This window comes from Camelus bactrianus, chromosome X (assembly GCF_048773025.1).
Source record: "Camelus bactrianus isolate YW-2024 breed Bactrian camel chromosome X, ASM4877302v1, whole genome shotgun sequence".
Lineage (NCBI taxonomy): Eukaryota > Metazoa > Chordata > Mammalia > Artiodactyla > Camelidae > Camelus > Camelus bactrianus.
In genome coordinates this window covers 114947328-114974620 of record NC_133575.1, presented here as the reverse complement: position 1 = coordinate 114974620, position 27293 = coordinate 114947328, and the positions used below count along the sequence as shown (strand labels likewise).

General features: G+C 43.5%; 1 protein-coding gene across 2 annotated transcripts; it reads right to left on the bottom strand.

Moving 5' to 3' along the window:
• Positions 1-2600: 2600 nt before the first annotated feature.
• Positions 2601-13205, bottom strand: VMA21 (vacuolar ATPase assembly factor VMA21). 2 transcript variants are annotated; one of them, XM_074358807.1, is made up of 4 exons: positions 12967-13205; positions 12556-12816; positions 7007-7116; positions 2601-6466 (listed from the first exon to the last, which is right to left on the bottom strand). In XM_074358807.1, the coding sequence occupies exons 2-4, from the start codon at positions 12663-12665 to the stop codon at positions 6324-6326; spliced, it is 363 nt and encodes a 120-aa protein (XP_074214908.1). In that variant the 5' UTR covers positions 12666-12816; positions 12967-13205; the 3' UTR covers positions 2601-6323. The 2 variants fall into 2 exon arrangements, with proteins under 2 accessions (XP_074214908.1, XP_074214909.1); XM_074358808.1 differs by lacking the exons at positions 12556-12816; positions 12967-13205 and adding an exon at positions 12288-12488.
• Positions 13206-27293: the final 14088 nt, after the last annotated feature.

The following is a 27293-nucleotide window of genomic DNA, read 5'->3' as shown; positions in this document are numbered from 1 at the left end:
AGTGATGGTTTCACTGGTGAGTGCGTGACCAGAGTTCCTACAGAGTAAAGCCCAGGGGGTTTGTTCGGTGGTTGGATGACTCTCTGTGGTATACTGATGAGGCCCTGGAATGGCTGCAGTCATGTTGTCCCCACGAGAGAGGGAAGCCTGAGGATGTCACCAGTACACTGAGGACATGCAGAGAGAATGGCAGAGAAACAGAGCAGGAACGGTAATTCACCTGTGCTAATGGATTAGCGCCATCTCTGGCCTTCTCCATTGTGTGAACTGCATTTTCTGTTACATGTGGTTAACCAAGAACAGCTTTACTAAAACAAGTGCTAGGCACTGAGGATCCAGCGGTGAATAAGACACTGCCTACTCTCGCAAGCTTACACTTTCATGTATGGAGGTAGACAGTAAAAACAATAAACAAGATAATTTCATCCTATGTTACGTATTATGAGACCGATGAGGGACTTGTGACTTTTGATTAGGAGGCGTCTCTGGGGAGGTGACACAAGAGTTGAAACCTGAAGGATGAGGAAGAGCCAGTCCGGGGAAGATCTAGGGGAGAGGACACCAGGCAGAGGGAACAGGCAACGCAAAGTTGAGGCGGGAGTGAGGATGGAAGGTCTGGGGAACGGAAGGAAGCAAATGGACTGAAGGGTAGTGGCCTGACTTGTAGGCTGCGTATGGAGCCTGGTTAGGACTCAGTGGGACTGGGAACTATTTGGAGGACTTCGAGCAGAGATATGGCATGCCTGATGGAATGACTTTAAAGGAAATTTCTAGCTGCTTTGTGTCAAAATGACGACAGGAGCAAGAGCAGGAGAGAGCAGTCAGAGGCACCAGATGAGGAGGGAAGCTGCTCTGGACCCAGGCAGTAGCAGTGAAGATGGTGAGAAGTGGAAAGACACAGGGTGTCCCGTTTCTAATATCCATTCCGTCGGACAGCCTGAGGCTCCTCTGAAGGGACGCCTCATCTGAATCGCCAGGGTGTGAGCAGCTGCTCTTCACCCAAATCCCGTATTTTCTAAGAGGGTGAACCTAAATGCATCTTTAATGGGCAAAACAGCAGGGTGTATGGGAGATAAAGTCGCAAGGTGCAAGCAGTGAGAGGAAAAGCATTTGGGGGCAGGGGAGTCATACTATTAATGGAGAAGATATGCCTAGGAAACCATTTCCAGTTTTCCCCATTACTTCCTTTACTTTTTTTAAAAAAATTAACTTTCTTTTTAAATTGTTTTATTTTTTCAGGCCTTTGTGGGGGTTATTAGGTTTATATATTTATTATTTATTTGATGGAGTACTGGGGTATTGAACCCAGGACCTCGTACCGAGTTATACCCACACCCCCCACCCCCAACCAGCTTTACTGTTGAAGCCAGATTCACTTAAACTCCTGTGTTAAACTTTGCCTCTCTCCAAAGACCACAGTGGTGAGGATTCCAAATAAGGCGAAGGCATCTGAGCAGCAGCAGGGGCCATTTCTCTGCATGCCTAAGTTGTCTCCCAGTTGGCGGCCTCCTGTACTATTGTTTTCATTTAGCATAATTCATTAATACTGAAGCAAAGTCAATATGGATGGTAAAGGACCCCATAAATTCTGATTTTAAACTAAACCTTCAATGTAGCATTATATAGGATTCTACCTTTGCCTAATAAAGTGCCTGCTATTTCAGGCTTGCTTTATACAAACATCAAGTCCAGCATTAAAAACATACCTATATAATTCTCAATTTTGAGCAGCAGTTCTCAAACCAGCTGCGTCAGAGCACAGCCTGTTCTAAATGTCTTTCCAGGCCTCACCCCCAGGTTCTGGCTCAGGTCTGGGCAGTAAATCTACAAGGTGATTCCAGTGGTTTCCGCATAGCCATTACCTGTGTCCTAAGTTCCCTAGACATTTTATCATCTGTACTTTTGTATATAAATACAATTGTATGTAATCTGTATATTTTGACAAGATGTCTCAAATCTTCTTTGAAAGTGGATATTAACATTAAGAACTAGCTGCAACCTCCGAAGTGCAGAAAGGAGCTGGAGTACAGATGACCCTTGAACAAGCGGATTAGGGGCACTAAACCCCCGTGCAGGGGAAAAATCCTCCTACAACTTTGTACTCCTCATCTGTGGCTCCAATTGCGTAACACTGCAGTATTTAACTGGGGTCAGTTGTACAATCAACAAGTGGCCTAGAGGACAGAGGAAACCAGGCATCCACATGAGGGGCGGCATGCTGGACATCTCCTGGAATTGATGACCCCCGTCTTAAATTAATTAGCCACAAGTATTTCCCAACCTCAACCCTTCAGTGGTATTTAAAGCCCACTGACCACCAAGTGAATTTGTTTTAAAGCCACAAGGCAAGGAGCTGCTTCCTTTTCCCACTGATCCACCACTTCTGATGGGCCTACCACAGCAAAATCTAACCAGCCCTTCCAGTCTCAGCATCCCTCACAGCCCCAACCAGTTTGAGCATCTCTAGTCTACACTTACCGCATAAAAGCTTACCCTTGGCAGCTCTGTTCACATTCTGTTTGCTATAAAGAAAGGCAAATAAACATAAAAAATGAAGAGGTTAGTACACTTAGTATTAATTGAATCAGGAGACATCAAAGTGGCATTACAAACACTTTTTTAATGACAACAGATGGTACATTTATACAAATTACAGGTTAGAGTATAACGAATATAAAACCCATCCAGGTAACGGTTAGAAAAGCATCACTTACAAAAGTAAATCTGATTCAAGTGGCTAAAGGACTCAAGCCCCCCATTTTGATAATTACACGCAGGCTTCAACGTAGCGCATCTAAACCCTGCCCCTAGTTAGGGCACTATTCACGACTACAGTATATTCAGTGACTCTGGTGAACTTAAAAGGTTCTAACATTTTAGCATTGATATCAAGAGACATCTCGTAACAGGTTCACTAAGCAAAACTCAAAACAAGAATATGTGAACGTTCTTTGCAAACTGTAAGGTGCTGTGCAGATGTTAGCTATTGCTATTATTGTTCAGTGAGATTTCACTGAACTTGAGAAAAAGGAAGACTAGTCTGTGTAACTGACAAACATGACCTATAGAACATCTTCACAGTAACGCAGATATTACTTTCAAGCACACGTAGCAACAAAACAGGCAAGGAAAGTGCGGCCAGGAGTGATGGTAAACTGAGGAATTCCAGACGATTATTTTAATGAATATATAAAGAATCAATCTATTCATAGACTCCATGTAATATTTATCATTAGTTCCCCAAGTCCTTGAAAAAAATTTATTTCCTCAGGTGACCCTTTCTCCCTGCAAAAAGAAATCTTCTTAAGTCAGGAATGTGCTGCTTCAGCCCAGCTCTTGCAAAAACTATCTTACATATGAGTCTGAGTTCATCAGGTTCTAATACTCTGTGCCTGGCAGCAGAGAAGCCTGCTGCTGACCTAAGACATGTGACAAATTCTGTGCCACAGGCGAACCGTTTATAAAATGGGCCTAAGAACAGTCTACAACTTCACTTGAGCATAATTAAAACAATAAACATGACCTTGTCTGGAGACAAGAAATACACACGGGGTACATTTAAAACAGGATATAAATTCTTTCTTTCATGTGCCCTCAACTTTCACCTTTCCTTGGGTACACCTTACCTGTTTGTTTTTTTACTGGCCTCCTTGGGTACTGTAGCTGTATATATAAAACTTATATGAAAATGGAAAATAAACACCAAATAAATCAATCAGTTGCTTTCTGGGCAAACCTGAGATTTTTTATGATGAAAACCATCTTACCATATATTTGTTAGATTCCCATGAAACACAGGGTTGTTTTTCTTAATGGAGGGTTTAAATTCCTTCAGTAACAACTCAAAACTGAATTCTGTTGTCACATGTAAAATGGTATCCACCTGGAGAGCTAGTAATATCAGATGTATTCTACAGCAGACTTTTCATTTTTTAGCACAATGGGAAAAAAGGATTATATTCTAGGGGGCAAAATGGGAGGTGAGGTGAAGAAAGTAATGTGTTAAATCAGTAGCCTGTACTGACACTTCAAGTTACACTCCCTAATTGAGGTCACTCTTACAATCAGTTTTCAAACAATAGCGAACATATCCCTACCTTATAGCATTTATATAAGGGCTCAACTGTAGCTTTTCTTTCTAAACATCCTGAAGTATGTACATTGTATGAGAAGAAATCACTGAGACATCTTGAAAAATAAATCTGTATGTCGAATCCCATATGTTATTTAAACAGCTGCAAACTAGTGAATTAACCGTTAAAACCCTAGGAAAACATTAACGGATTTGAAAACAAGTCTATATTGTAATAAGCATAAATATCAACTCCAGCATCGAATTCTAACTTTCAGATGCTTGGTACCTTTTCCAAGAGGAAATTACAGCTGCTTTTGCATGAATCTCCAGTTTAAATACTTGCAGAAAAACACCCATATTATATACTCAGTGAATGTCTGAAATCAAACAAAATAATCCAACATTGGACATTAATATTTTACAAATAGCATAAGATCCCAAAAGTACAGGAAAAACCTTGGCATTATAGAAAAAGAAATTAGGTGGACAAATTCTAAGTACAAGGCAGCTAAAGAGAGAACCATCTAGAAATCAACCACAGAGTACACTAGACTCAAACTGGGGTTTTCTACAACTTCATATTAAATTTGTACAACTTTATACTAAAACTGTAGTCCTTTTAAGAAAACCTTTCACATTTAGAATAACTGCTTAAGACATTTAAACTGTAGACAGCATTTAACTATAAGCAAGAATAAAAAATAGTCCTACAATAATCATCTTTTATTTTTTCTCAACAATTAAAAAAACACAAATGCCTTCTTTGCCTTTATGCCTAACTACCTCTCTACTCCTTTAGTCCAGTTCCACAACATCAAAAATGGGGGTGAACAAACAATTCAGTAATGGCAAACACAGCAAGGACCATTGTATTAGGAATTATCAATGACAGGAAATTTGAACAATGAGATATCCAGTTAAAAGAGTCAAGGCAGAATGTGCTTTTTTACAGAATAGCCAATAATCACGCATCTGAAAAAAATGCAAATAGCCATCAGGTGAAATTGGCAGAATCTGAACTTAAACCAAACTTTTAGTCAGTATCAAACTAGTATTAAGAAATGCACACAGGATATAAACCAAAATATTGGTTATCTCCAAGTGGCAACATTACAGGGAATTTAAATTTTCTTCCTGTTTTAATATGCATTTTTTTCTGGGTGTGTTTTTTTGATTACACACAAGTAGTACCCAGTGGCTGGAAAGAACACAGACTAAGAATACTACAGTAAAACCGCAGGATCTTTTTCTATCAGAAAGGACCTCGAGGATTATCTAACTATATGTACCTGGGATATAAGAGCATTGATTAAAAAGACTAGACTAGAAATTCCAAGAATACTTCCTGGGTAATAAAAATAATCTATTTTTAGGATTGTTTACAGTCCCTTAAGTATGCAAAAATGAACACATTTAAATGTAAATTCCTTCATATACATTATTAAAAAGTAGGAAAAATAAATTTAAAGGAAGTTTACACAAACCTGGTAATTTAAGCTTAAGTTAATTGTTGGATGACAGAGCAAAGCAGATCATTAACGAGCTGGTCTGAAAGCCGGAGGCTGGCCTGTAGCAAGAGGCCTTTAGGGAGCGGACCAGGCACCCAGGCAGCTAGCTCTTGCTTCACTATCTGCATTCTTCAATAAACCAGTCCTTTTATCTGAATGGGTGTGATTCAGTCTAGTTTCCCCATGAAATAATGTAATGAAAGATTTGTATTGCCTAGGGATGACAATACAAAATTTCTCAGTGACGTTCAGATTATTCCAATGTCCACAATTTAAGCAATTTTCAATAGGAATTTATAACCCAAAATCCAATGACCTGGTATTTTAATCATAGTTAGGAAAAGTGTTCCAGGGAAAAACAAAAGTGTAGATTTGCTCCACTATGTACATCTGAATATATCCAGAGAAGTAAAACTCAAAGCCAACCAAAAGACAAAATGCTATAAAAAATTTTTGTTGTAAGATAATCAAATTTTTCCCAGAATAACGTGTAACTAATTTAACATAATTATTCGGAACTAATTTAAGTTTTCTAAATTCTCATTTGCAAACAAGAAGCTCATACAGTTAAAATTGATACAAACTATTGTATTAGAAGGTTCAAAATTTGTACTAGTCAAAAGGGACTCCATAAGATTGATTTTAACATATTCTTTCAACTTTATTGAAATCATCAGTATCCCATATGCATTTACCATTTTAAAAAATCAATTTAATGCTATCAAAAGGAGATGTTCACATTAATCCTGTTTGCCTTCACGCCACTGCCGTGAGCCTTCATTCCAGGCCACATAAACAAAGAGGGCCAGTACCACGTGGACGGCGACCACCGCAACAATAGCAGCATAAAAGTAGCTGTCCCTACTGGACATCCCAAAGGCGCCTATCAAGAGAAAGAAAGTTTCCATTTTATTCCAAAATTTATCAAAATACAAACAAAAAAGCGTACTAATTTTTACTGGCTATATATTTATTTAACTAGTCAGACAATTAAAAAGGAATACTGTGGGTGGTAATAAATTAAGTATTCACTCAAAGATCTGAATATCTTCTACACATGAAGAACATTATTTTGAATGAAAACCATAATTAATCACTGCATCTCAGGACTTCAACACAGAAAAGTGGACTTTATTTCTTCTGCCCAAGGTACGTTCCCCCAATTCCTCCTCCCAAGTCAGCCAACTCGTGCTCTCAAAGGGCTATTAAAAGAAAGGATCTGGAAGCTACTCCACAGATGTCAAGTTGAAGTAATGGAGAGATGAAAAAGTTCATTTCATGAAGTAAGAATCATTATGAGCAACATCATTTTTGAAAAGTAAAATTAAGAATACCCAGCCTACAGACATGAACAGGTCATAAAAGCACAGCATCTCAAATACAGTTAAGGGGGAAAATATCTTATTTTATGGTCTAGGATTACCTTCAAAAACATAAGATTTAGTCGTGAAATATAACCCAATAGGTACAGTGATCATTAAAGCTGTGAAGAACAGGAGCGTCTTCAGAGTGGATGCTAGTGAACTTTCATTTCTGGAATAAAGTAAACAAAGAGAAAATCAGAGCCTGCACAGCCATTTTCAACTATTCTTGTATCCATAAATGCTATAAATCCCCAGAGAAAAGATGCTGGAAACCTTGTAACTGCCTTGGCGGCAATGGCCAGAGGAAGAAGGAACACAGTCAGGGACTCAAAACTGGAAGATCCTAGAGACCCGGGGTGGACCTAGTGCGAGAGAAGTGTAAGGTGCAAGAAAACGGTCTGTGATCTCCAAAGCGCTATGCAAACATACACTATTCACAGAATTCCCGGGGGGGGGGGGGGGGCAAGGGAGAGATCCACAGAAAACAACTAATGAATGTTCCTTCACAAAGCATCCTATCAGTGGCTAGCTGAATACAGTACAGACAAGGTGTGAGAATCTCCAAAGAAAAAGCAGCCTAGAACAATCTAGATGCAGCTGAATGAAACTTACTCAAATTTCTTTGTAATTAAATACCTAGAGTATAACTTAGATGGCTGTCACATAACATGGATGCATTAAAAGTTTGACATCAAAACACTTTCTATTCAGTGAATTCTATTCGTCCACAGACTATTTTAAAATCAACAGAAATATTCCAATGGAAAAAGTTTTGCTCCAAAACACAATAAAACTACTCTGAAAAAGGCAATCAAGCTTCTAAAATTATATACTTAAAGAAAGATAAGTCAGATAAACTGATACTTAAAACATTAACAATGTAAAGATTAATACAACAGCATAAACAAAACTGGGTTAACATAAAAATATCCAATAGGAAAATGATTTCACAAATGATGCACATCAGTATGGAGACATTAAAAATTATTTTGTCGAGTATTCAGAAAATATCCACACAACAAAGGTACAAGGCAGACTACAGAGTTGCAAAATATGTCAGAGGTCTGCAAAATAAGACTTGAGGGCCCCCTGCCTACTTCTGTAAATAAAGTTTAACTGGCATACAGCCACACCCGTGTGTTTACGAAACCCACTTAGACTTCATGGAGCTACAAAGGCGGAGCAGAGTAGTGGCGCCAGGCCACATGGCCCTCAAAACCTAAAATATTTACTATCTGACCCTTTCCAGAAAAACTCTGCCAACCCCTGATGTATACTATCCCAATTATGCTAAAAATGTGTGCACATGAAAAAGGACTCCATTTTCAAGTATTCCTTAGTGTTGTGTTACTGACTTTTCAGTAAGCAGATGTAGGTCAGCACCTGTCCTATGCATTGTTACAAAAGAGTAACACTTCCCACAGTGAATCTGTCCTGAGCGTCCAGCAACCCTGGACACACGTACCTCATATGGACCAACTCATACATTACGTATAAAGCCAGTAAGCCGTATGGCTTTTATCCTTTTCTTAAAGGTCCTTTTTTTCCTTAAATCTAACCATCCTCAGACTACCTTGCTGAGGAGGAAGAAATTTTCCTCTACCCTGGCCTAAGAATTAAATTGACATGAGACAGATTAACAGAAGAAAAATCAGACTTAAGTTTAATAACACGTATACAAGGAAAAGACCTAGGAAAACTGTGTAACTCGTCAGAATGGCCTAAACCTTCATTTTAAATACCATCTTGTTGTGGGTAGGGGATTGGAACTTCAAAGGGGGAAGAAAGCAATTCACATGAAGATGGAAAAGCAAATGTTTGGTAAACAAATGTTTGCCAGGCCCTGCAGTCAATGGGCCACAGAGCAGACTGATTTCTATGCTGTTCCCCCTACCATAGCTAGTCCCTATTCTCGGCTGATATCTCTGGTGATAGACTTATTCCAGGAACAGGCCCTCTAACTATATTCTTTTTGGTAATTAGGGGGAAGGTCAAGGTTTCTTCCTGAGTCCTGTGAGTCCTGACTGTTTTCAGTTCAAAATAACTACATGCCAAAGGGACATTCTGAGGTGGCAAGTTTGGCTCCCTACAACTTCAACACACTTCTAACTTTATACTCAGAGTCAACACGTGAACTTAATTCTTTCTGATAATCCTCAGCTAGAGACTCCAGTTTTTTTTTTCTGTATCTGTAGGAAGGAGACAGCCCAGCCTTCAAAGTCCCCCCTCCAAAATAGTCTCTCTTTCCTTGGCACCTTTCTTCATTGCACCAGCTGGAACAATTCGTTTTTCTGGGATGCAGTCACACTTGGTTCACACCTGTTACCACAGCACTTAGCATGACAGTATGCATCCTAGATGGTCCTGCACATTTCTCTGTATCCCTAGAAAATCCAGACACGGAAGTTTTTATAACTGTGTATACAATTAGCTGAGAGGTTTCTGGCAGCCCATAAAGGAAGGGAACATCTCAAGTTTCTACCAATGCTCTACAAACTTTTTTTTTAATGGAGGTACTGGGGATTGAACGCAGGACCTCATGCATACTGAGCACTCGCTCTACCACTGAGCTATCACCCACCCCACCTCCACAAGTTTTTTTGACTATGTAATCCATCAATAAAACTTTTGAGCACATACTCCCATATCGGCATAATGACTTTTAAAATAAATTATCTATACACATATTACTGATGCATTCTTTAAAATATAAAACATATGAAAAAATAGATCCTAAAAAGGAGGTTAAAAATAAATTTATGTAAAAGTTCTGTTTTCTTTCCATACTTCAATGAATCATCTTTTAATACATCCTACTTTGATGATCACTGAGCTATACAATTTCATCCAATATACATAAGTTCCTACATAAACTCCCTTATACTGTTTCCTAGTTGAAAAATTTTAGAACAATTTATTGTGTAATCTTCATGAAGAATAAAAGTGGCTACAGTAGTTCTATAAAAAATAGTCATATCTGAAAAAAACAAACACACTAATACAAAAAGATACATGCACTCTAATCTTCATAGCAGCATTATTTACAATAGCCAAGATATGAAAGCAACCTAAATGTGCATCAACAGATGACTGGATAAAGAAGCTGCAGTGTATTTATACAATGGAGTACTACTTGGCCATAAACAAGAATGAAATAATGCCATTGGCAACAGTATGGATAGACCTAGAGATTACCACACTAAGTGAAATAAGTCAGAAAAAAGACAAACATACGATATCACTTATATGAGGAATCTCAAAAATACAACAAACTAGTGAATATAACAAAAAAGAAGCAGACTCACAGATACAGAGAACAAACCAGTGGTTATCAGTGGGGAGGAGAAATATAGGGTTGAAGGAATGGGAGATACAAAGTATTGTCCATAAGATAGGCTACAAAGATGTCCTGTACAACCTGGAAAATATAACCAACAACGTGTAATAACTGTAAATGAAGTATAACCTTTAAAAATTGTATAATGAATACATACATACATACATGCAAAAAGTCAGTATTTTGCCACTTCTTTTGTGGACCCCAACAAAAAACTTGACCTTCAGGGTGTTTCTTTGGTGAGTTAGAGTATGCGTTTTTGGTGTGCAAAATTCAGATTATCTAATCTGAAAAAGAAACAAACCTAAGAATCTAGAAAAAGGGAAGGTTAACTGGTTCTTTTGTTCTTTAGAGTACCTCTTGAATACCTATTATCTGGCCTGGCTTTGAGAAATAGATATGATACCCTAAAAATGTTTTAAAGCAAACAAAATCACTTATGATCCTACCACCCAAGCATAATCTTTTCTGCATGGTAATTTTTAGCCCCACACACTCTACATATACCATCTTAACAATTTGTAGCTTATCTCCAACTCCTTTTCACTTCTCTCTTTACCTTAAGCCCAAAAATTTGACTTTCATTCTCACAAACATAGGACCAAGTACAAAGTTAAGCATACAAACTTTCAAAAATTAGTTTTCAAACTTCCTCTAGTGTTTACAGGACATTTTCTCCTTGGCTTCCAGCCACAGCCCACTGCAGCCGGCAGTCCTGCTGGCACAAGCCAGCTCGGTTATAACCGATGATTTACTCTAAAACAGAGCAACGATGTCATTCAGTTGATTTCTCCTATGTGCCTCTGATTGGGTGTTATTGAGACTTGTTAGAAAGGAACAGGAACATTCAGAACTAGAACTGTTCTCACATAAAAGAAATAATGCAGGATGCACCTTATTGGGCCGCTACTCTTAAAACCACCTAGAGTTTACCCACTTCCTATAAACTGCAGCAAACTCTAGGCAGATAGAGTTTACCACAATCCCTTTTACCGCAAGTAAGACTTCCACTATAAGGAGATTTCGCTGCAAATTTCATTAGGAAACACCGGAATCAGTCTAAGAGAGCTATATTGTATTCTAAAGGTACCGAATAAAAATATCTGTTGGTGGCCTCACTAGTTAACGAAAACAAACAACAACAACAACAACAACACCTACATTGCCATTGTGAGAGTGAAAAAGATCACCTGACTCCAAAGATCACAGGGTTCTGGAGTCAGTGGGCTTGGACAGCTGCCAGCTTCAACACTTACAAATTGTGAGACCTAACTGTGTGATCTTGTCATTTATCCGGAGTCAACTTCATAGTTTCTAAAAATCAGGAAACTAAACACTTTCTTAATTCTGATAATGTACGTAATAAAGCATCTAAGCTGAACCTGCCACACAGGTCATCACTGAATGGTAGCTAAACCCCTTCCCACCCTCTTGCCTATTGAGGTATCACTGGCTGGACTAGTGGGCCAAAACCACCTGCTCTCTCCTCTGATTCCTTCTACTCAGCCACCAGCCCCCATCCTACCGACTCCCCAGGTGAAGCCGACTCAAACCAGAGACAGTCCTGACCCCCTTCCATTCGTTCATTCACACAGCAAACAGTTATTAAGCCCCAACGATGCAGGCCCTCTAGGGGACACGGAGATGGAAAAGGCCGGGTTCCTGTCCTCAGGGAGCTCACCCTGCAATGGGGAGAAAGACTGCAAACAGCAAGATCGCAATATAGACGACAGCGAGAAGCGCTAGGATAGAAGCATGAGCTAAAGGCCCACCGAACTATCCCCCGTGACCCCGAGTCCCTTGCTCTCGAGCGAAGGGTCGGGGCTGGGCGTGCAGACGTGGCAGGCCGCAACCTGCCTGCCATCTCCTCGGCCCGCAGCCCGGCCCCGAGGGTTCAGACCTCACGCCCACTCCCCGCAGGCAGGCCCGCTGGGCTCGGTCCTTCCCTCCCGCCCCACTCCCGGACCGGGCCCGGCCAACCGGCCGGCCCTGCTCGGGACTACCTGAAGTCGGACGGCTGCTGCGCGTTCAGCGCCGCTTTATCAAGGCGCTCCATGGCGTCGCCACAGCCGCAGCAGGTGCTCAGAGGCGGGCTGGGCTCAGCGGCCGCGCTCCGCGGGGTCAGCGGGCGCCCGGTCAAGGCAGGCCGCGCCGGAAGTGCCGGCGAGCGCCCGGCGCGGGGCCGCGGCGCGCAGGCGCGGCGCGCCGAGGTGACGCTGGGTTGGGGCGGGCGCGGGCGCGGGCGCGGGCGCGTGCGTTCACGTGACTTACCGGCCGGAGCTGCGGGGCGTGCGCCCTGCCAGGAGCGGCCTACGCTCCAGGAGCAGGCCGGGCGAGTAACCCAGCCACTCCACGTTGAGCCGGGACTTGCCTCGCAGCATGGTCCTCCCGGGAGGGCGGTGCCGCCGCCGCCCCCTGAGCGCGCACGAGCACCTCTCGTCCCAGTTCCGGCTCTGGTCGCCGAGCTGCGGTTGCGAGGCGACTGGAAGAGCCGAGCCGCGAGGAGGGACGACCAGGCAGACGACTGGGGTGCTAGGCAACCGAGCAGTTTCCGACGACAACAACAACACAAAAAAAAGCAGTGCACATTATTCCCTAGCCCTTGAGCAAGCACCTCATTAATTATTGCCCGCAGTGAAAGTCCAGCCGTGGGAAGCTGGGAGGAGTTAGTTTAACACTCACCCGCGTCCGTAAAGCTAGGGAATGTCAGAGCGGAAAGAGCCCTTGCCGAGAGTGACTGTTCCAGGCCAGACGCTGGTGATCCCAACTTCCACTTAAAGTTAAAAACATATTTTGCAGCTGCTCAGAAAGCTGCCAATGAGACAACGGGGACTCAAATAGTAAGGGACAGATGGGCCTCCCGGGCTCCGCAACCCGAGAGAAGCACAAACGAAAAGGGTGCGTAAGCCTAGGGTCAGGCTTGACAAAATTAGGTTGCCACTGGCTGCTAATAAGAGGACAGCCCTTACATGGTCAACGCCTGGAAAGGGCCGCTGACCACACATCTATTTTCTGCACCACATGGACACAAAGACCACGTCTGAAACCATGATTAAACCAGCAGCCTAGAGTGGTGTTCGGGGCCGTGGATCGGAAAACTAGAAGCCTGGGTTTGAGTTAAAATTTAGTAATCCCTTTCTGGGCCTCACTGAGATCCTTGAGGGTGTGAGAACCACCTAATGCCATAACTAGAGCAGAATTAGAATCCAGTTCGTGGGTCATATACAGCCTTCCTGCCACCTGTTTTTCTGTAGTGTGTGTGTTAAGAATGGTTTTTACATTCTCAAATGGTTGGAAAAAAATCAAAAGAAAAATAATATTTTGCTACATGTGATAAAGATATGAATTCAGATTTCAGTGTCCATAAGTAAGATTTCATTGGAACTCAGCCATGCTCATTCGTTTCTATTGCCTACAGCCCCTTTCATGCTGCAATGGCAGCATTGCGTAGTTGTGCAGGAAACGGTATGGTCCACAAAATCTAAAATGTTTATTATCTGGCCCTTTCCAGGAAAAGTTTGTGGATCCCTGCTGTCACTAATCACCCTTTGATGACGTCCTTGAACCCCTAGGAATCCATAAATGGGAGTTCTGACAATTTTCAATTTTTTTTAAACCTAGTAAATTGAATGTATTTCCTTGCTATAAAGGATCAACAGCTACTTAAAAATATCACCTAGCTTTGATTTTTGGCACTAATAATATCATATTGATGAGTTAATCCTGGTTATCTCATGAGAAAATGCACAACTTGTTACTAAGCTAAAATAAACTATACTATATTTTGTCCACTAAATCTTTTAAAACAGAATGAGCACAAGGGGGAGGGAATCTTTGCTTTTGGACTTTGAGCATTTCCAATTCACTGGCTTGGATTCCAGGGGTTGTTTTGAGGTCTGATGAATTGAAAAACAGTTATCTTAGTAAAGCACATTTTCAGGTACTACACTCATCTAAATTCCTGATTAAGTAGATTTTCCTAAAGATTTCCTCAAAGCAGTGAGATAAATGTCATAAAACCAAAGTGTCAAAAATGCAAAGAGATTGGGAGACGGTTATGCCTAGAGAAAGGGCCTGATATATAGTAATTGCTTAATAAATATTTGTTAAATAAAGGAATTAAGTCCACAAAAGGACAAAGAGGAAAAAGGTTTTTGGTAGTGAAAGATTGGGAATCACTGAGACTGTTGTATCAGCTTGCTAGGGCTGCCATAACAACATATTACAAACTGAGTGGCTGAAACAACAGACATTTATTATTACATAGTTCTGAAGGATAGAATTCTGTGATCAAGGTGTCAACAAGGGTGGTTCTTGCTGGGGGTGGTGAAGGTGAATCTGTTCCCTGACTCTCAGCTAGCTTCTGGTGGTTTGCTGGCAGTCCTCGGTGATCCTTGATTTGTAGAAGCATCTCCCTGATATCTGCATCTCCTTTCGTGTGGCGTATTCCCAATGTCTGTATCTGTATCCAAATTTCTCCTTTTTAAAGGAACCTTTCTACACTGTTGGTGGGAATGTAACTTGGTGAAGCCACTATGGAGGACAGTATGGAGAATCCTTACAAAACTAAAAAAAGAATTACCCTGTGATACAGCAATCCCACTCCTGGGCATATAATCCAGAGGAAACTCTAATTCAAAAAGATACATGCACCCCAGTGTTCACAGCAGCACTATTTACAATAGCCAAGACATGGAAATAACCTAAATGTCCATCGACAGATGACTGGATAAAGAAGATATGATACACACACACACACACACACACACACACACACACAATGGAATATTACTCAGCCATTAAAAACAATGAAATAATGCCATTTACAGCAACATTAATGGATCTTGAGATTATCATACTAAGTGAAGTAAATCAGACAAAGACAAATATCATATGATACCACTTTTATGTGGAATCTAAAAAAAATGAGACAAAGGAACTTATTTACAAGCCAGAAAATTAGACTCACTAACATAGAAAACAACCTATGGTTACCAAAGGGTAAGGGGGGAGGGATAAATTGGGAGTTTGTGATTAACAGATACACATTATAGTATATAAAATAGATAAACAACAGGGACCTACTGTATAGTATAGGGAACTATATTCGATTTCTTGTAATAAGCTCTAATGGAAAAGAATCTGAAAAAATATATACGTATGTATATGTATAACTGAATCGCTTTGCTGTACACCTGAAACTAACATTGTAAATCGACTACACTTCAATAAAAAATAAAATTAAAAAAATTAATTCTTTAAAAAATAAAATAAAATTGAAGAGATACAAATTTGTCACTTTTATGCATAATATTTGAAAGATTATAAACAGTAAACATTGTGATTTTTTTTTTAAAACTCAATTTCCCTTTTTATAAGGACACCACCAGTCATACTGGAGTAGGGACCGTCACCCTACTCCTGTATGATCTTATCTTAACCAATTACATCTACAGTGACCCTATTTCCACGTAAGGTCACATTCTGAGGTACAGGGGGGTTAGGAGTTCAATACATGAACTTGGGGAGAGGGAACCCACAATTCAGCCCATTCCAGTATTCTAAACTGCTCCTTGTAGAGATGAGGAAAGTGGCCTGGTAAGGGAAGGGACTTGTCAGAAGTCACACATTCATCCAGTGGGGCCTAGCTCAGCTCCTGCCTCCCTGGCTGGCATATTGGCTTCCTCTGAGGCAGCTGTGTGATAACTCAATCAAGGACCATTCACGAATGAGATTTGATTGAGGACAAAATGCCTGGCTAATCTCAAATGCATATTGGTGTTTGGGTTTTTTTATATAAACTAGACCTCTATACCTCTTTTTCTTGCTGACTTTTAACACTCTTATCAGCATTTACTGTGAGCTCGCCTCACAGTAAATGCAAATAGAACTTTTAACATAGACTCAGAAACTGGAAGACAAAGAAAGAAATTAGCCAACACTCTGGCCCCTCAACAAAGTCCTGAAACCTCCTACCTGCAGCAGCTACTAAAGAGCTGGAGGCCCATGCAGCACAAACAGAGCTGTTGCCATGGGAATGAAAGGGCAAGTCAAAGGGCATGGTCATCATGGAGCCATCTTTAAGTAGCGCCTCCCCACTGCCATCCCTGAGAATCAGAAAATGATTCTCAAACAGAAAGAGCCCCAGTCAAGCCCTTTCATTTTAGTTGAGAAAAGTACGAGCTAAAGATGGGAAATGACTTGCCCCAAATTCACTGTATCACGGGTGGGATTAGAGAATTCCTGGTTTCTAATTCACCAGTGTATTTTCCTCTGTATTGTTTTATACTCTTAAGTATAAACCCGGTGACAGGGAAAGTGTACACCCAAAGTTCAGGTTAATAACAACCCCTAGTTTGCTTTACTGACTCATTAAAACCGTAACACTGCCTCCCCATCCCCCAAAAGCCCCCATACTTTGAAACACCAACTGGCGCTTTCTGAAGCAATGCTTGCCCAGCATGGAGTTTTAAAAACTAAGCCATGAGGAGTATAGAAATAAACTCCATTATACAATCAACAAAACTCACGTTTTTAAAAAAGAGAGAGACAGTAACTCTGGCTTCTTTATAATGTGGGGCACGATGTGTTTTTCTTTTCTAAAAATACAAATTGGTAAAATATGCCCCCTGGTGAAAAACTTAGCTCCTTTTCTAGAAAAAAAATAACTAACGGGTTTTGGCTAGGGGTTCTTTTAGTAAAAACCTCCTCTGTCGGGACCCCCTGAGCAATGAAATACAAGGGGACTTTTTATTTTGTTTTGTTTATTTTTGATGTCTCTTGCAACAGAGACAATTTATTTAGCAAACACTTATTAATTAAATGCAAGTTTTACTCAAGGATGAGAATGTTTCCTTGAATCCTGCCTCTTTCCGTGGTTTCATCTCACTCGGCCTCTGGCCACCCACCATAGCCCTAAACCATGTGTCCAGTGCTTCCTTTCACAGTGCCTATTCACCACCGCTACATTTTATATCCCCATTTCATAGGCGGGAAAACTGAGGCTGAGGAAAATTTTAGCATTGAGTGAAGGCCTCACAACACCCCTTGTCTTCCATTTCCCTGAAATGTACCTCAGGCTACTTCTTCCAGCTCTGCTGCTGGAGAGCTAAGCTGGAATCTAGAGCTAATGAGGGGACCTGCTAATGCAGTCCAGGAATGCTCCAAGTATATGACTGAGGACCCTTCTCAGCCCACTGGCGCCACAGAATTTGGAGCCTAGGACTTGAGACCTGTTGTACACTACGTAGAGCCTGTGGACCTTCTGGGAAAGTTAAAGTAGACACTGGGGAGCAGTGTAACAAGCCCCACTACCTGCCCAGTGTGGTGCAGGGTGACCCTGGGGACTCGCATCCTCATCACAGCATGGCGCTTATTACCACGCAAGGAGCCCCGGCCTGTGGCCCGTGAGGGGCGGCAGGTCCCCAGTTGCCAAAACCAAGGTGAAGGATACAGGCCTGAGTGCTTTCCAGAGGGGCTTGCCACCGAAGGCTGTGCTATGGGAAGGGGGACTGGACAATGGCACCTTGAGGATTGATGGGATGGGGTTACATCCCACGATATACACAAGTTGTGCCCAACAAGTGCCCGGCTCAGAGCAGGCATTCGTGACAGTTGGTTGAATGAAGAAGCGAGTGCCAGTGCCGAGAGCGCCAGGCCGGGGCTCATTCAGACCCCGAGGTTCGGAAATACGGTCACCACAGAACTCGCGGGCCAGGCGCTTGGGACTTCGGGGTTGAGTTCCCACGCGGTCCCCTAGACCGCCAGGTGGGCGGGGCATGGCCCGCCTCCAGCTCGGGCGGCTCTGATTGGCTCGAAGGCTCCTTCACCGCCTCGCAGGAACTGCCTATCTTCCCAGCCAGTCAGGGCGGGGCCTGGAGGGGCGGGAAGTCGCGCCCATCCACTGCCTCTGGGTCGCGGGGCGGGGGCCGGGGCGGGGGCCGGGGCGGGGTCCCGGCGCAGCGTTTGTGCCCGACGGCCAAGCAGGGGCTCCGGGGTCTTCAAGTTCTCCCGTTACCCCAGGCTGGCACACCCAGCCAGAGTTGCACTCCCAATATTTGTTAGATAAAATTAACACATAATTGGTCAGTGAGTGTACGAGAGAAATCCAAGGGAAAAACCCAAAGTTCTAGCAGTTTCGCAATGCAAAAGAGCAATAAATTTTGTCTTGGGTTGGTTTTTTGTTTGTTTTTGCTTTTGTGTTCGTGTTCTCTGTTTTTGTTTTCTTCTACTTAGGTTTAATTGACACATTAGTTTCAGGTGTACCACGTAATGATTCGTGCTCTCCGTTTCTACTTTTTCTTATTCTGTGATTGGGTTGGGAAAGTTACAAACACCAGAGAAAGGAAAAGCGCAGCAGCAGCGGGTAAATGAAACCCAGAAGACTCAAGACATGGAGGAGCTGGCGGTTTGGGCACCATAAAAAAGACACAATAAAAGAAGAAGATCATGCTTACCGGCCACGTGTGGTCTTGGCCTTTCACGCTGCGTGGTTCCAGGCTGCACGGTTCCAGGCTGCGTCTCTGGGCAGAAGAGACTGCTTCCAGGAGGGGCGGGGCTAGGGGTGTGCGAGTATATGCGAGTCTGTGCGGCTGTTGGGGAGTGTGGGTGTCTGGCGTCTATGAGCTTGTGTACATTGCTGGGGAAATACGATGAAAAACAACTCTCCTCCCAGACCAGGAAACGTCTCCACAAACGTACAGACAGAGAACTTCATCATCGAATAAGCAGGAAACTGGAATCTGCCGCACGTCCCAGGCAGCCCGCTGAAGGGACTGCAAAGACGGAAATCTGGTAGAGCTAAGTGGATCCAACCCATTACGTTCTTAGGTGTAACAATTTGGAGTCAGGTGACAGCCAAAGGTAGGCTGTCTCTTCCCAGGAACCTGGGAGATAAGGCAGTATCTTCCCTGATGATTACACAGCAAGCATTTGGCTCCCAGGTCCCAAAAGAAACTTGTGAGTTGTGAGACTGGCAAGAGGCTTATTTAGCCATTAAAAAGATTTATATACATTTCCTTTGGCTCCTAGGTCAGGGCCTGCCCCCTTTGGCCCCAGGATACCCACCTCTTCCCCCCTTACATTTCCCTCTCCTCATACCCTCCCAACTCCCTCCTTCTCCCTCTGACCCCTACACAAATGCCTTGGACGACTTTGTAGGACATCCAAAACAGGCCAGTCATGAATCAGCTCCTTCCATGTCCCCACCTGAAGTGACACTGCCCCCATTTCTGCCACCTCCCCACTGTCACCTCTCCTTTCAGTATCCTGTGTGGCACTTCAGGCCGACATGATGGTTTGTGATCTCACTGGGGACAAAAAAATGTTGCCCACCATCAAGCCATCAACCACTGCAGCCACCCAATCAGTGCGCCCCAAGGGGATTCAGAATGAAGAAGAACAGAATAGTGGTCCTAGATAGCTAAGATGCATAGCAAAGGAATAATTTCAATGAGCCCAGACTCCTGCCTCTTCCCATACATGGAAAAGCATTAAATGCATTAACTTGAGATACCTAGTTTTCCTTTAATTAGCAGTAATCTTTCGATGTTCCACTACCTGTTTTGTTTTTGGGGTTTTTTGTTTGTTTTGTTTGTTTGTTTAGCAAAAACTCCTGCATAACCTGGCTCCTCCCTTCTCTTTGGAACAGTTCCTTGAAGCTATCTGAGAGGCTGTCTCTTGAACTATAGTTCTCAGTAACGTCCCCGAATAAAACACAACTTTGCAAATTTTAGGTTGTGCATTTTTTTGCAGTTGACATCTTCTATCTCCTATTAGTGTACTTGGGCTGCTAGTCTTCTCCACTAGACTGTACGCCAGTGGGACAGAGAAGGGTGTGACTGGTGGCTTTTTCATCTCTGTACTGCCACAGCCCAGGGCCGTGAACACGTGCCATCAGTCAGAGCAGCACTGAGAATCCTGCTAGACCCACCTCTCTGGCTTGTCCTGCCCCTACCCTCTTTCTGCCTCTCTGCTCCCTAAACTCGGCTGTGAGAATATTAAAGCCAGAAGAAGAATTTCCAAAATCTATTCCCAAAGCAATTCCCCTAAGAGTCCTTAGAGTCCAGAGCTGACCTAGTGCACATAAAATGTGTAAGGGCCAAGCCTCATGCCTCCCCACATTGCCTCCCACTCTCCAGGCTCAGAGCACCTCATTGTGTAAAGCCCTAGGGAATGTAGGTTTTCTTGCAAGGAATTATGTCCAGCACCCCCTTGTGGTGGACAAGCTGGTACTTCAGGCCGGAGGAAGCCAGGGGGGTTGCGAGAGGAGCCAGCATCCTTGAGAGGCCTGTCCAGGCAGGCCGGTCCATGGGCTTGTCAACCAAGAAGGCCAGAATTTACACCGCAAAATAGCTGCTCTTTTGGAAATCCTGATTTGGAGAAGCTGTATGGTCCATCCTCTGATTCCAGGTCAGGCTGCGAGCTGACTGCAAGAGACTAATAGTTAAAAGAACTTTCTGCTGGAAAGTTCTGCACCAAGAAGGTAGCCTGGCAGCACCCACTTTAGCACTATCTTGAAGGCAGTGCCTCATGCTTTATCTGGATACATGGCAGTGGCATCTGGCTGTCCACGTGTATCAGGGCCTGGCCAAGACAGCCACCATTCCTATCTCTCCTCTCAAAAAGGCCCTGAGTCCCACAATACAAGTTAGAGCAAACGTTGCCTCTGGGAGTGAGTGAGGCAACAGGGGCTCACACCATCACAAAAGAAATCCCTCCTAGAATTGCAAACTGCCCAGTGGGCATCTGGCCTCTATTTCCCCTTCCAGAAACAAGGAACTTGGTGCCTCCCAAGACAGCCACATTTTTTTCTTGCCTCCATAAGTCGCCTGTTGGTGGGGCAGAGGTCAGCCTAACCATCTCCTCCCATTTGGATGCTGGCCTCTATTAAACTAGCCAACGCTCATAGTGACCACATTTCACTGCTGAAACACAGTCATCTGACTGCCCACAAGTATCTCAAATATTCTCTATGCAGATCTTCTCCGTCCTGTCCCAGGTGGATTTTTAGAGCCAAATGTGTGTCCCCACATTGGTCACTGTGGCATCTCACCTCTGCATCCACAAGGCAGACACACAGGACCCAGTGGGGAAACAGCTGGGTTATAGTGGAAAGAGGCAGACTTGAAGCCAAGGACGTGGACTTGAATCTGGCTTCCTCCATCACTTCCTAGATGTGGGACCACACACAAGTCAATGATCCTTTCTGGCATTTGTTTACCTCATCTGGAAGTGGTTTGTTAGGAGGATCTGATGACCAAGTGAGTGTAGTATTCACTTGATAAACTGTGAAGTCCTGATGTGACACAGGAGAAAGAGAGCTGGACTGGGGGTAAAAAGATCTGAGGTCCACGTGTGACTCTAGCTGGGACTCCTGTATGCCCCTGAGCAAGCCTCATTGCTTCCCCATCAATGACAGAATTAAATGTGGCTGGGACCAAAGGGATCTCTAGCTGGCTTTCCAGGATACATGAAGAAAGGTGGCAGTTGGAGAATCATCTGTTTTTTTGAAAGCATGTTCTTTTCCAAGAACCAAGGCATCTCTTTCCGTTTTACAACCCCAACGCAACCCATGGGTCATCTTTGTTCCACTGGCAGCTTTGTGATCTGCCGCAAGAGAAAGATTTCCAGGATGAAATACAGGAATCCGCTTCAAAGAAAGGAGAGCAGAGAGTCAGTGTGGAGGGTGATAAACCTCGCACACAGGTGTCACCTGAGGAAGAGCTGCAGGAAGAGGCTTGGAGCCTGAGTACAAGAAGGCCAGGGAGAGCTCTGTCTTCAGGCATTTGAAGAGCTTCCACAGGGAAGGGAGATGAAATTAGTAGCAAGTACAAAGCGGAGCTGGTACAGTACTAGGATCCAAGGGCAGAAGCCACGGGGAGTTTGCTTCCTCTTATTCTCAAGAATCGCTTTCTACCTGTTGGACTATTAGAGCTGCTGTACAAAAGCATCTCCCTCTTGGTGGGCTCTCTCCCTGGTGTGGAGGTGGAAGTAGGGGGAGGATTGCTCTTAGATGACTAGTCCCTTCCTCCCCAAATCAGATGATGTTGTGTTCTCTGAGCCCTTGGTGAGATCAGGCATATTTTTTATAGCACCTACTACAGATTTGTGTACACAGTTGGGCTTAGCTGAATGAGTGAATGAATGTTTTTTTCTTCATATAACAGGGAAGGCCTGTAATGGGGTGTTATCCTTGGCCCCCGACACTGGGGTAATGATGGCGTCCCACAGTAAAACATTTTTGTGTGTAAATATCACTTAAGTCTGCACAGTGGCTGTCAAACAGCGAGGCCCTGACAGAAGCCAGTGCACCAACCTGGAAACATTTTTATGGTAATCATTTTCCTACAGAACTCAGAGCTTCCAAAGGAGGGCATTCAAATACTCCCCTCGAATGTTGCAGCTGGAAGGAACTTTCAAAATCACAGAATCCAACCCTTTCATTTCCCAGATGGCAAAGCCAAGGCACCGGCTGTGGGACACAGGGGATGGGCGTGCCATCCCCGGCCCAGGCCTAGCACACAGGGGGAACCTACCAGAGCCTTGATGCTTGCTTGCTTGTCAGTGAGCCAAGCAAGGTGATGACAGAGTAGGGCGAGAGACTGGTCTTCGCCACCACCCAGGTGAGGCAGCTGGGCCCAAATTAGATACAGGGGTGGCTGGAGGTTAGACAGCAATATAGACAGAAACCGGAAATGAGACAGTGTAGACAGATGCAAGAGAGCAAGAGAGGAGGCAGAAAAGAAAGGCAGAGGGAGGCCCTGATGGGTAAGATCACCCCATGGGTCCCTGGGATATGACAGGACCAAGAGCACCAGCCCATGCCTCCCTCAGGTGTGACTTGGAAGCTCAAGGAAAGGCCTCAGCCCCACAGAGGAGGGATGCCAGCCAACACTGGACAGGTCCCTCTGCTCCGCCACTCGGCGCAGACTCTGGGCACCCCTTTGCTGGCTGAAAAGCACGGCCCACAAAGCCTAATCTCCTCTCCCCTCGGGTGGAGGGTGGGACACTCTGTCCCCAGTTTGCAATTCCAACAGCCTTCGGGGCTCTGAATGCACTTCTCACTGATATCTTGAAATCCTGCCCATCTTTAGTAGTTCAGCCAAAATGCCACCTCTTCAGTGAAGCAGTTTTAAATGCCCACACCCTAGTTCTTCGTCCCCAGGACCCAAGATGTTTCCTGGTCTTCAGCACTCATCTCAGTCTGCTTGGCACCAATCTGCTCGGGTGTACTGGTGCATCGTGTCTCTCCCCCTCGCCCAGACCTCTCTTCCCATTGTTCATTTATTGTCCTGAGAGCCTCCTGGGGAGAGACATGTGTGATGGTGGTGGTGGTAGAACAGCAGACCAGATTTTCCACACAAGGTGGAACACATCACATTTCCACTCACTAATACCATCATTCATTCACTCAGGGAGCGCCTGCTACGTACAAGGCACTGTTCTGTTTTGTTCTTTGCTGGTGTACCCTAGCGGTTATGGGTAAGCGTGCGTTCAAATACCAATTCTGTCACTTACTAGCTATGTGACGTTGGACAAGTTACTTAACTTCTCTGTTCCTCAGTTTCTTCATCTGTAAAGTGGAGATCAGAATAGTACCTTCTTCACTGGTTCTTGTGAAGATCATAAATGATTTAATTGATCCCAAGTGCTTAAAACCTGGCTTGGTGCATCATAAGCTCTATTTAAGCAGCGGCAATTATTTTAGGCACTGTGAATATACACATCAGTGAACAAAACTGACAAAAATATTTGCCCGTATTGAGCTTAAACCATAGTAGAGGCAGATGAACAATTAACAGCACCAACATCAACAATAAATTAAATGGTGTCAGGAAGTATAAATGATGTATGATAAGTAATGATAACTAATACACAGAGAGCAGGTAAGGGAAGTCGGGTGTTGGCAGGTAGCGGTTGCAATTTTAGAGACGATGGTCATTGTGGGCCTCGTGGAGAGCCTTGTCTATTAACTGCATCAACTTGGATCTGCAGCTTGGGGCTGGCCGTCTCAGTCTTTCCAACTCTCACTAAGGCACCCAGGGCTGCCTGTGCTCAGGAGCAGCTTTCGGGGAAGGGGATCCTTCGAAAAAGATCTCTCAGAGACCAGGTGCCTTGAGGGTGAGAAGCTGTTTGCTGTTGAGTTAGAGAAGGTGCAGAAGCAGGCAAGGAACTGGGGCCATGGCCAGTAAAGGCTGGGTAAACACTTGTGGCCAAGTCTGACAGCTGTTGGGCCTCTGCGGAGCAAACACGACCCTTGCAGCTGGCACAGAGGCGGCTGGGGAAGCTAAAGCCCTTCAGTGATCTTAACTAATGAAAAAGCTTGGCTGCAGCCTTGCCGCTCCATGGGGACCACATCACTTTTTTCTTGAGCTGGGCTTCCTCTTAGCTGTGAAGGCTGGTGGAACAGACTGGGAGTGTCCTGAATTTTTAGTGATGCATAAAGTGCAGAAGATTTTGCTGTGGCAGATTCAGAGAGAATATTTTCCTGATTTCTTGGGGGCAATGACTCCAGAAAGAGCTATAAGATCAAGGTGTTACCAGCCAGGGTTCTTGGGCTCCTTAATCCATAGCAATTGATACGAGGCCAGATGAGAAATTCAGGCAAGGCTTTACTGGGACTCGTGCTGCAGCACAGGGGAGCGAAAATAAGTAAAAGTTTCCCTTGCTTGCTCCCTGGTGGGGTGAGCTGCTCCCTTAAATGGGGTGAGGGTAGGGGTAGGTCTGGGAGTGGAGCCAGAGGAGTGTCTTAGAAGGTCTGCCTACCCCCTTGGTGCTGCTGTGTGCAGGGATCATGCACAGTCCCCTGCTTCTGCTCCCGGTACCTCAGAAGTGGCAGTTGGGTTTTTTGGTCTTTTTGTATCTAGTTGTTCATAATTTGCCCCAACTGCCCATGCACACAGTTATTTTTAGTCTCTTATCCTTTCTTTGTATCTTGTTGCTCAAGAAGACAAGGAGACGTTTGTCCAGGAGCAAGCCCTGCAAAACAGAGTCCCAAGTCCCAAGTCCCAGCCTGTGTCAAAGTTGTACTCTGAGGGCAGGGTTTCTCATGAGAGTCCTCTCAGTTGGCACCCCCACAACCCCAGTCACACAAAGGCTATCCTCAAAAGATGCTGTGCCAATCCCAAGTCCCCTCTTTGCTTCCTGCCCAACATTCTCTGGTAGAGCTATATCCTGGGTTCAACCCCCAGTAGCTTCATTAAAGAAAAAAAGAAGGGAGGGAATAAATGAGAGATCCTGACAACCATAGATGACCACCATTAATATTTTATGTATATTCGTCCAGATATATATATATTTGGGGAAAGGAATAACGCTATATTCAGAAAGCCAGCTGACCAAGAAGATGGGGGACTAATATCCTGGAAAATCATCTTCCCCAAGTCAGAATTCAGACTCTTTTTATACTACGAAAGAGAGGGGCTGTGGTTGATGGTTGCAAATTTCTTGGTGTCAGAATCCTTTGTTCTTGCAGCTGTCCACGTAGGTCAGGTCGTGATGTTCCTGTTAAACCTCCAACAAGACAAATGTTATTCTCTGTTCTGCAACTTTTTATCTCTATTTGAATGGGAAAGTGTTATACCCTTAAAGGTCCGAGCCTTGAGAATGGGCTGTCCTGTATAATTCAGGCTCTAGGCAACTTTCTTTTACAAAAGGTACAGAACCAGCATGACTAAGTTCAGGAAACAGAGCAAAGGGTTAGAGCCAAAGGAACAGATTTATTATGGAGTCAAATTTGTTCCCTGTTACATATATATAAACATATGCACACGTGTATGTATGTATGTATCAGTGTATGTAATCACACACATCGTTTTTTCCTTAATTACTATTTTTCAAACTTTTTTCCCACTTAAACACATTAAAGGACAATTTCCTATGTCCATAAACATTGATCTCCATTGTCATTTTTTTTCAACTTAGTGCTTGTACCAATTTAAAATGTCTTTTTGTTTCTTGAAATATAATTTACTTACAGTAAAACTCATTCTTTTTAAGTGCACATTTATCTTTTTTTTTTTACAAACTTATACAATCACGTAATTATCACAGTAATCAACAGAGTGAATTTTTCCATTATCCCAAATAGCCCTCTCATGCCCCTTTGTACAAAGTCAAATTGCCTTCTCCTACCTCCAGATCAGATCCCTGGCAACCAATGATCTGATTTCTATCCCAGTAGTTTTAATTTTTCCAGAGTGTCATATAAATAGAATCACAGAGCATGTAGGCTCTTTTATCTAACTTAGTTCACTTAAAACAATGTTTTTTGAGGTTCACCTGAGATGGGAAGTCCCAGAAAAAAGTAAAAAGAAAAGAGACTGGCAGGAACCCCAGGAAGAGCCACTACTCTCCTGCCAGCACCATCCAGTTCCCTGGCTCAGCAGCTTTATCTCACTCTTTGCCTCTGAAACGGCTTAATTCTAGGAAAGTGGAACTTACCCCTAAAATTCTGTTGGTTCCCTGAGCTAACTCCTGATTGATCCATTTGTAGTACTTTATTTGCATGGAGCTCACTCCTGATTGGTCCATTTCTCTCACTCCTGATTGATTATTTCTGTCCCTCCTAATTGGTCCATTTCTACAAAGCCTGTTCCTAATTAGTCAACTTTTGTTACACCTTATTTGCATATGATGTTGCAAAGTGTAAACTGGCAGCCTATAAAAGCCTGTGTAAACCTACAGATGGGGTCCGGAGCTTGGAATGTTAACTCCTCTGGGCCGGCTGGCATAATAAACCTGAGTTCTCCAACTCTCCGAGTGCTGCTTGGTCTCTTGCCGGAATCCAGGTTGTTGTCACAACTGAGCTGTAACACTGAGCTGTAACACATTTTTCTGCAACACACCCACATTGTCATATATCAGTGATTTATTATTTTTATTGCTAAATAGTATTCCATTGTATGCTGTAGCTCAATTTATTCATTCACTAGTTGAGGGACACTTGGGTTGCTTCCACCTTTTAGTGATCATGAATAAATCTATTACAAATATTGACATACAGATTT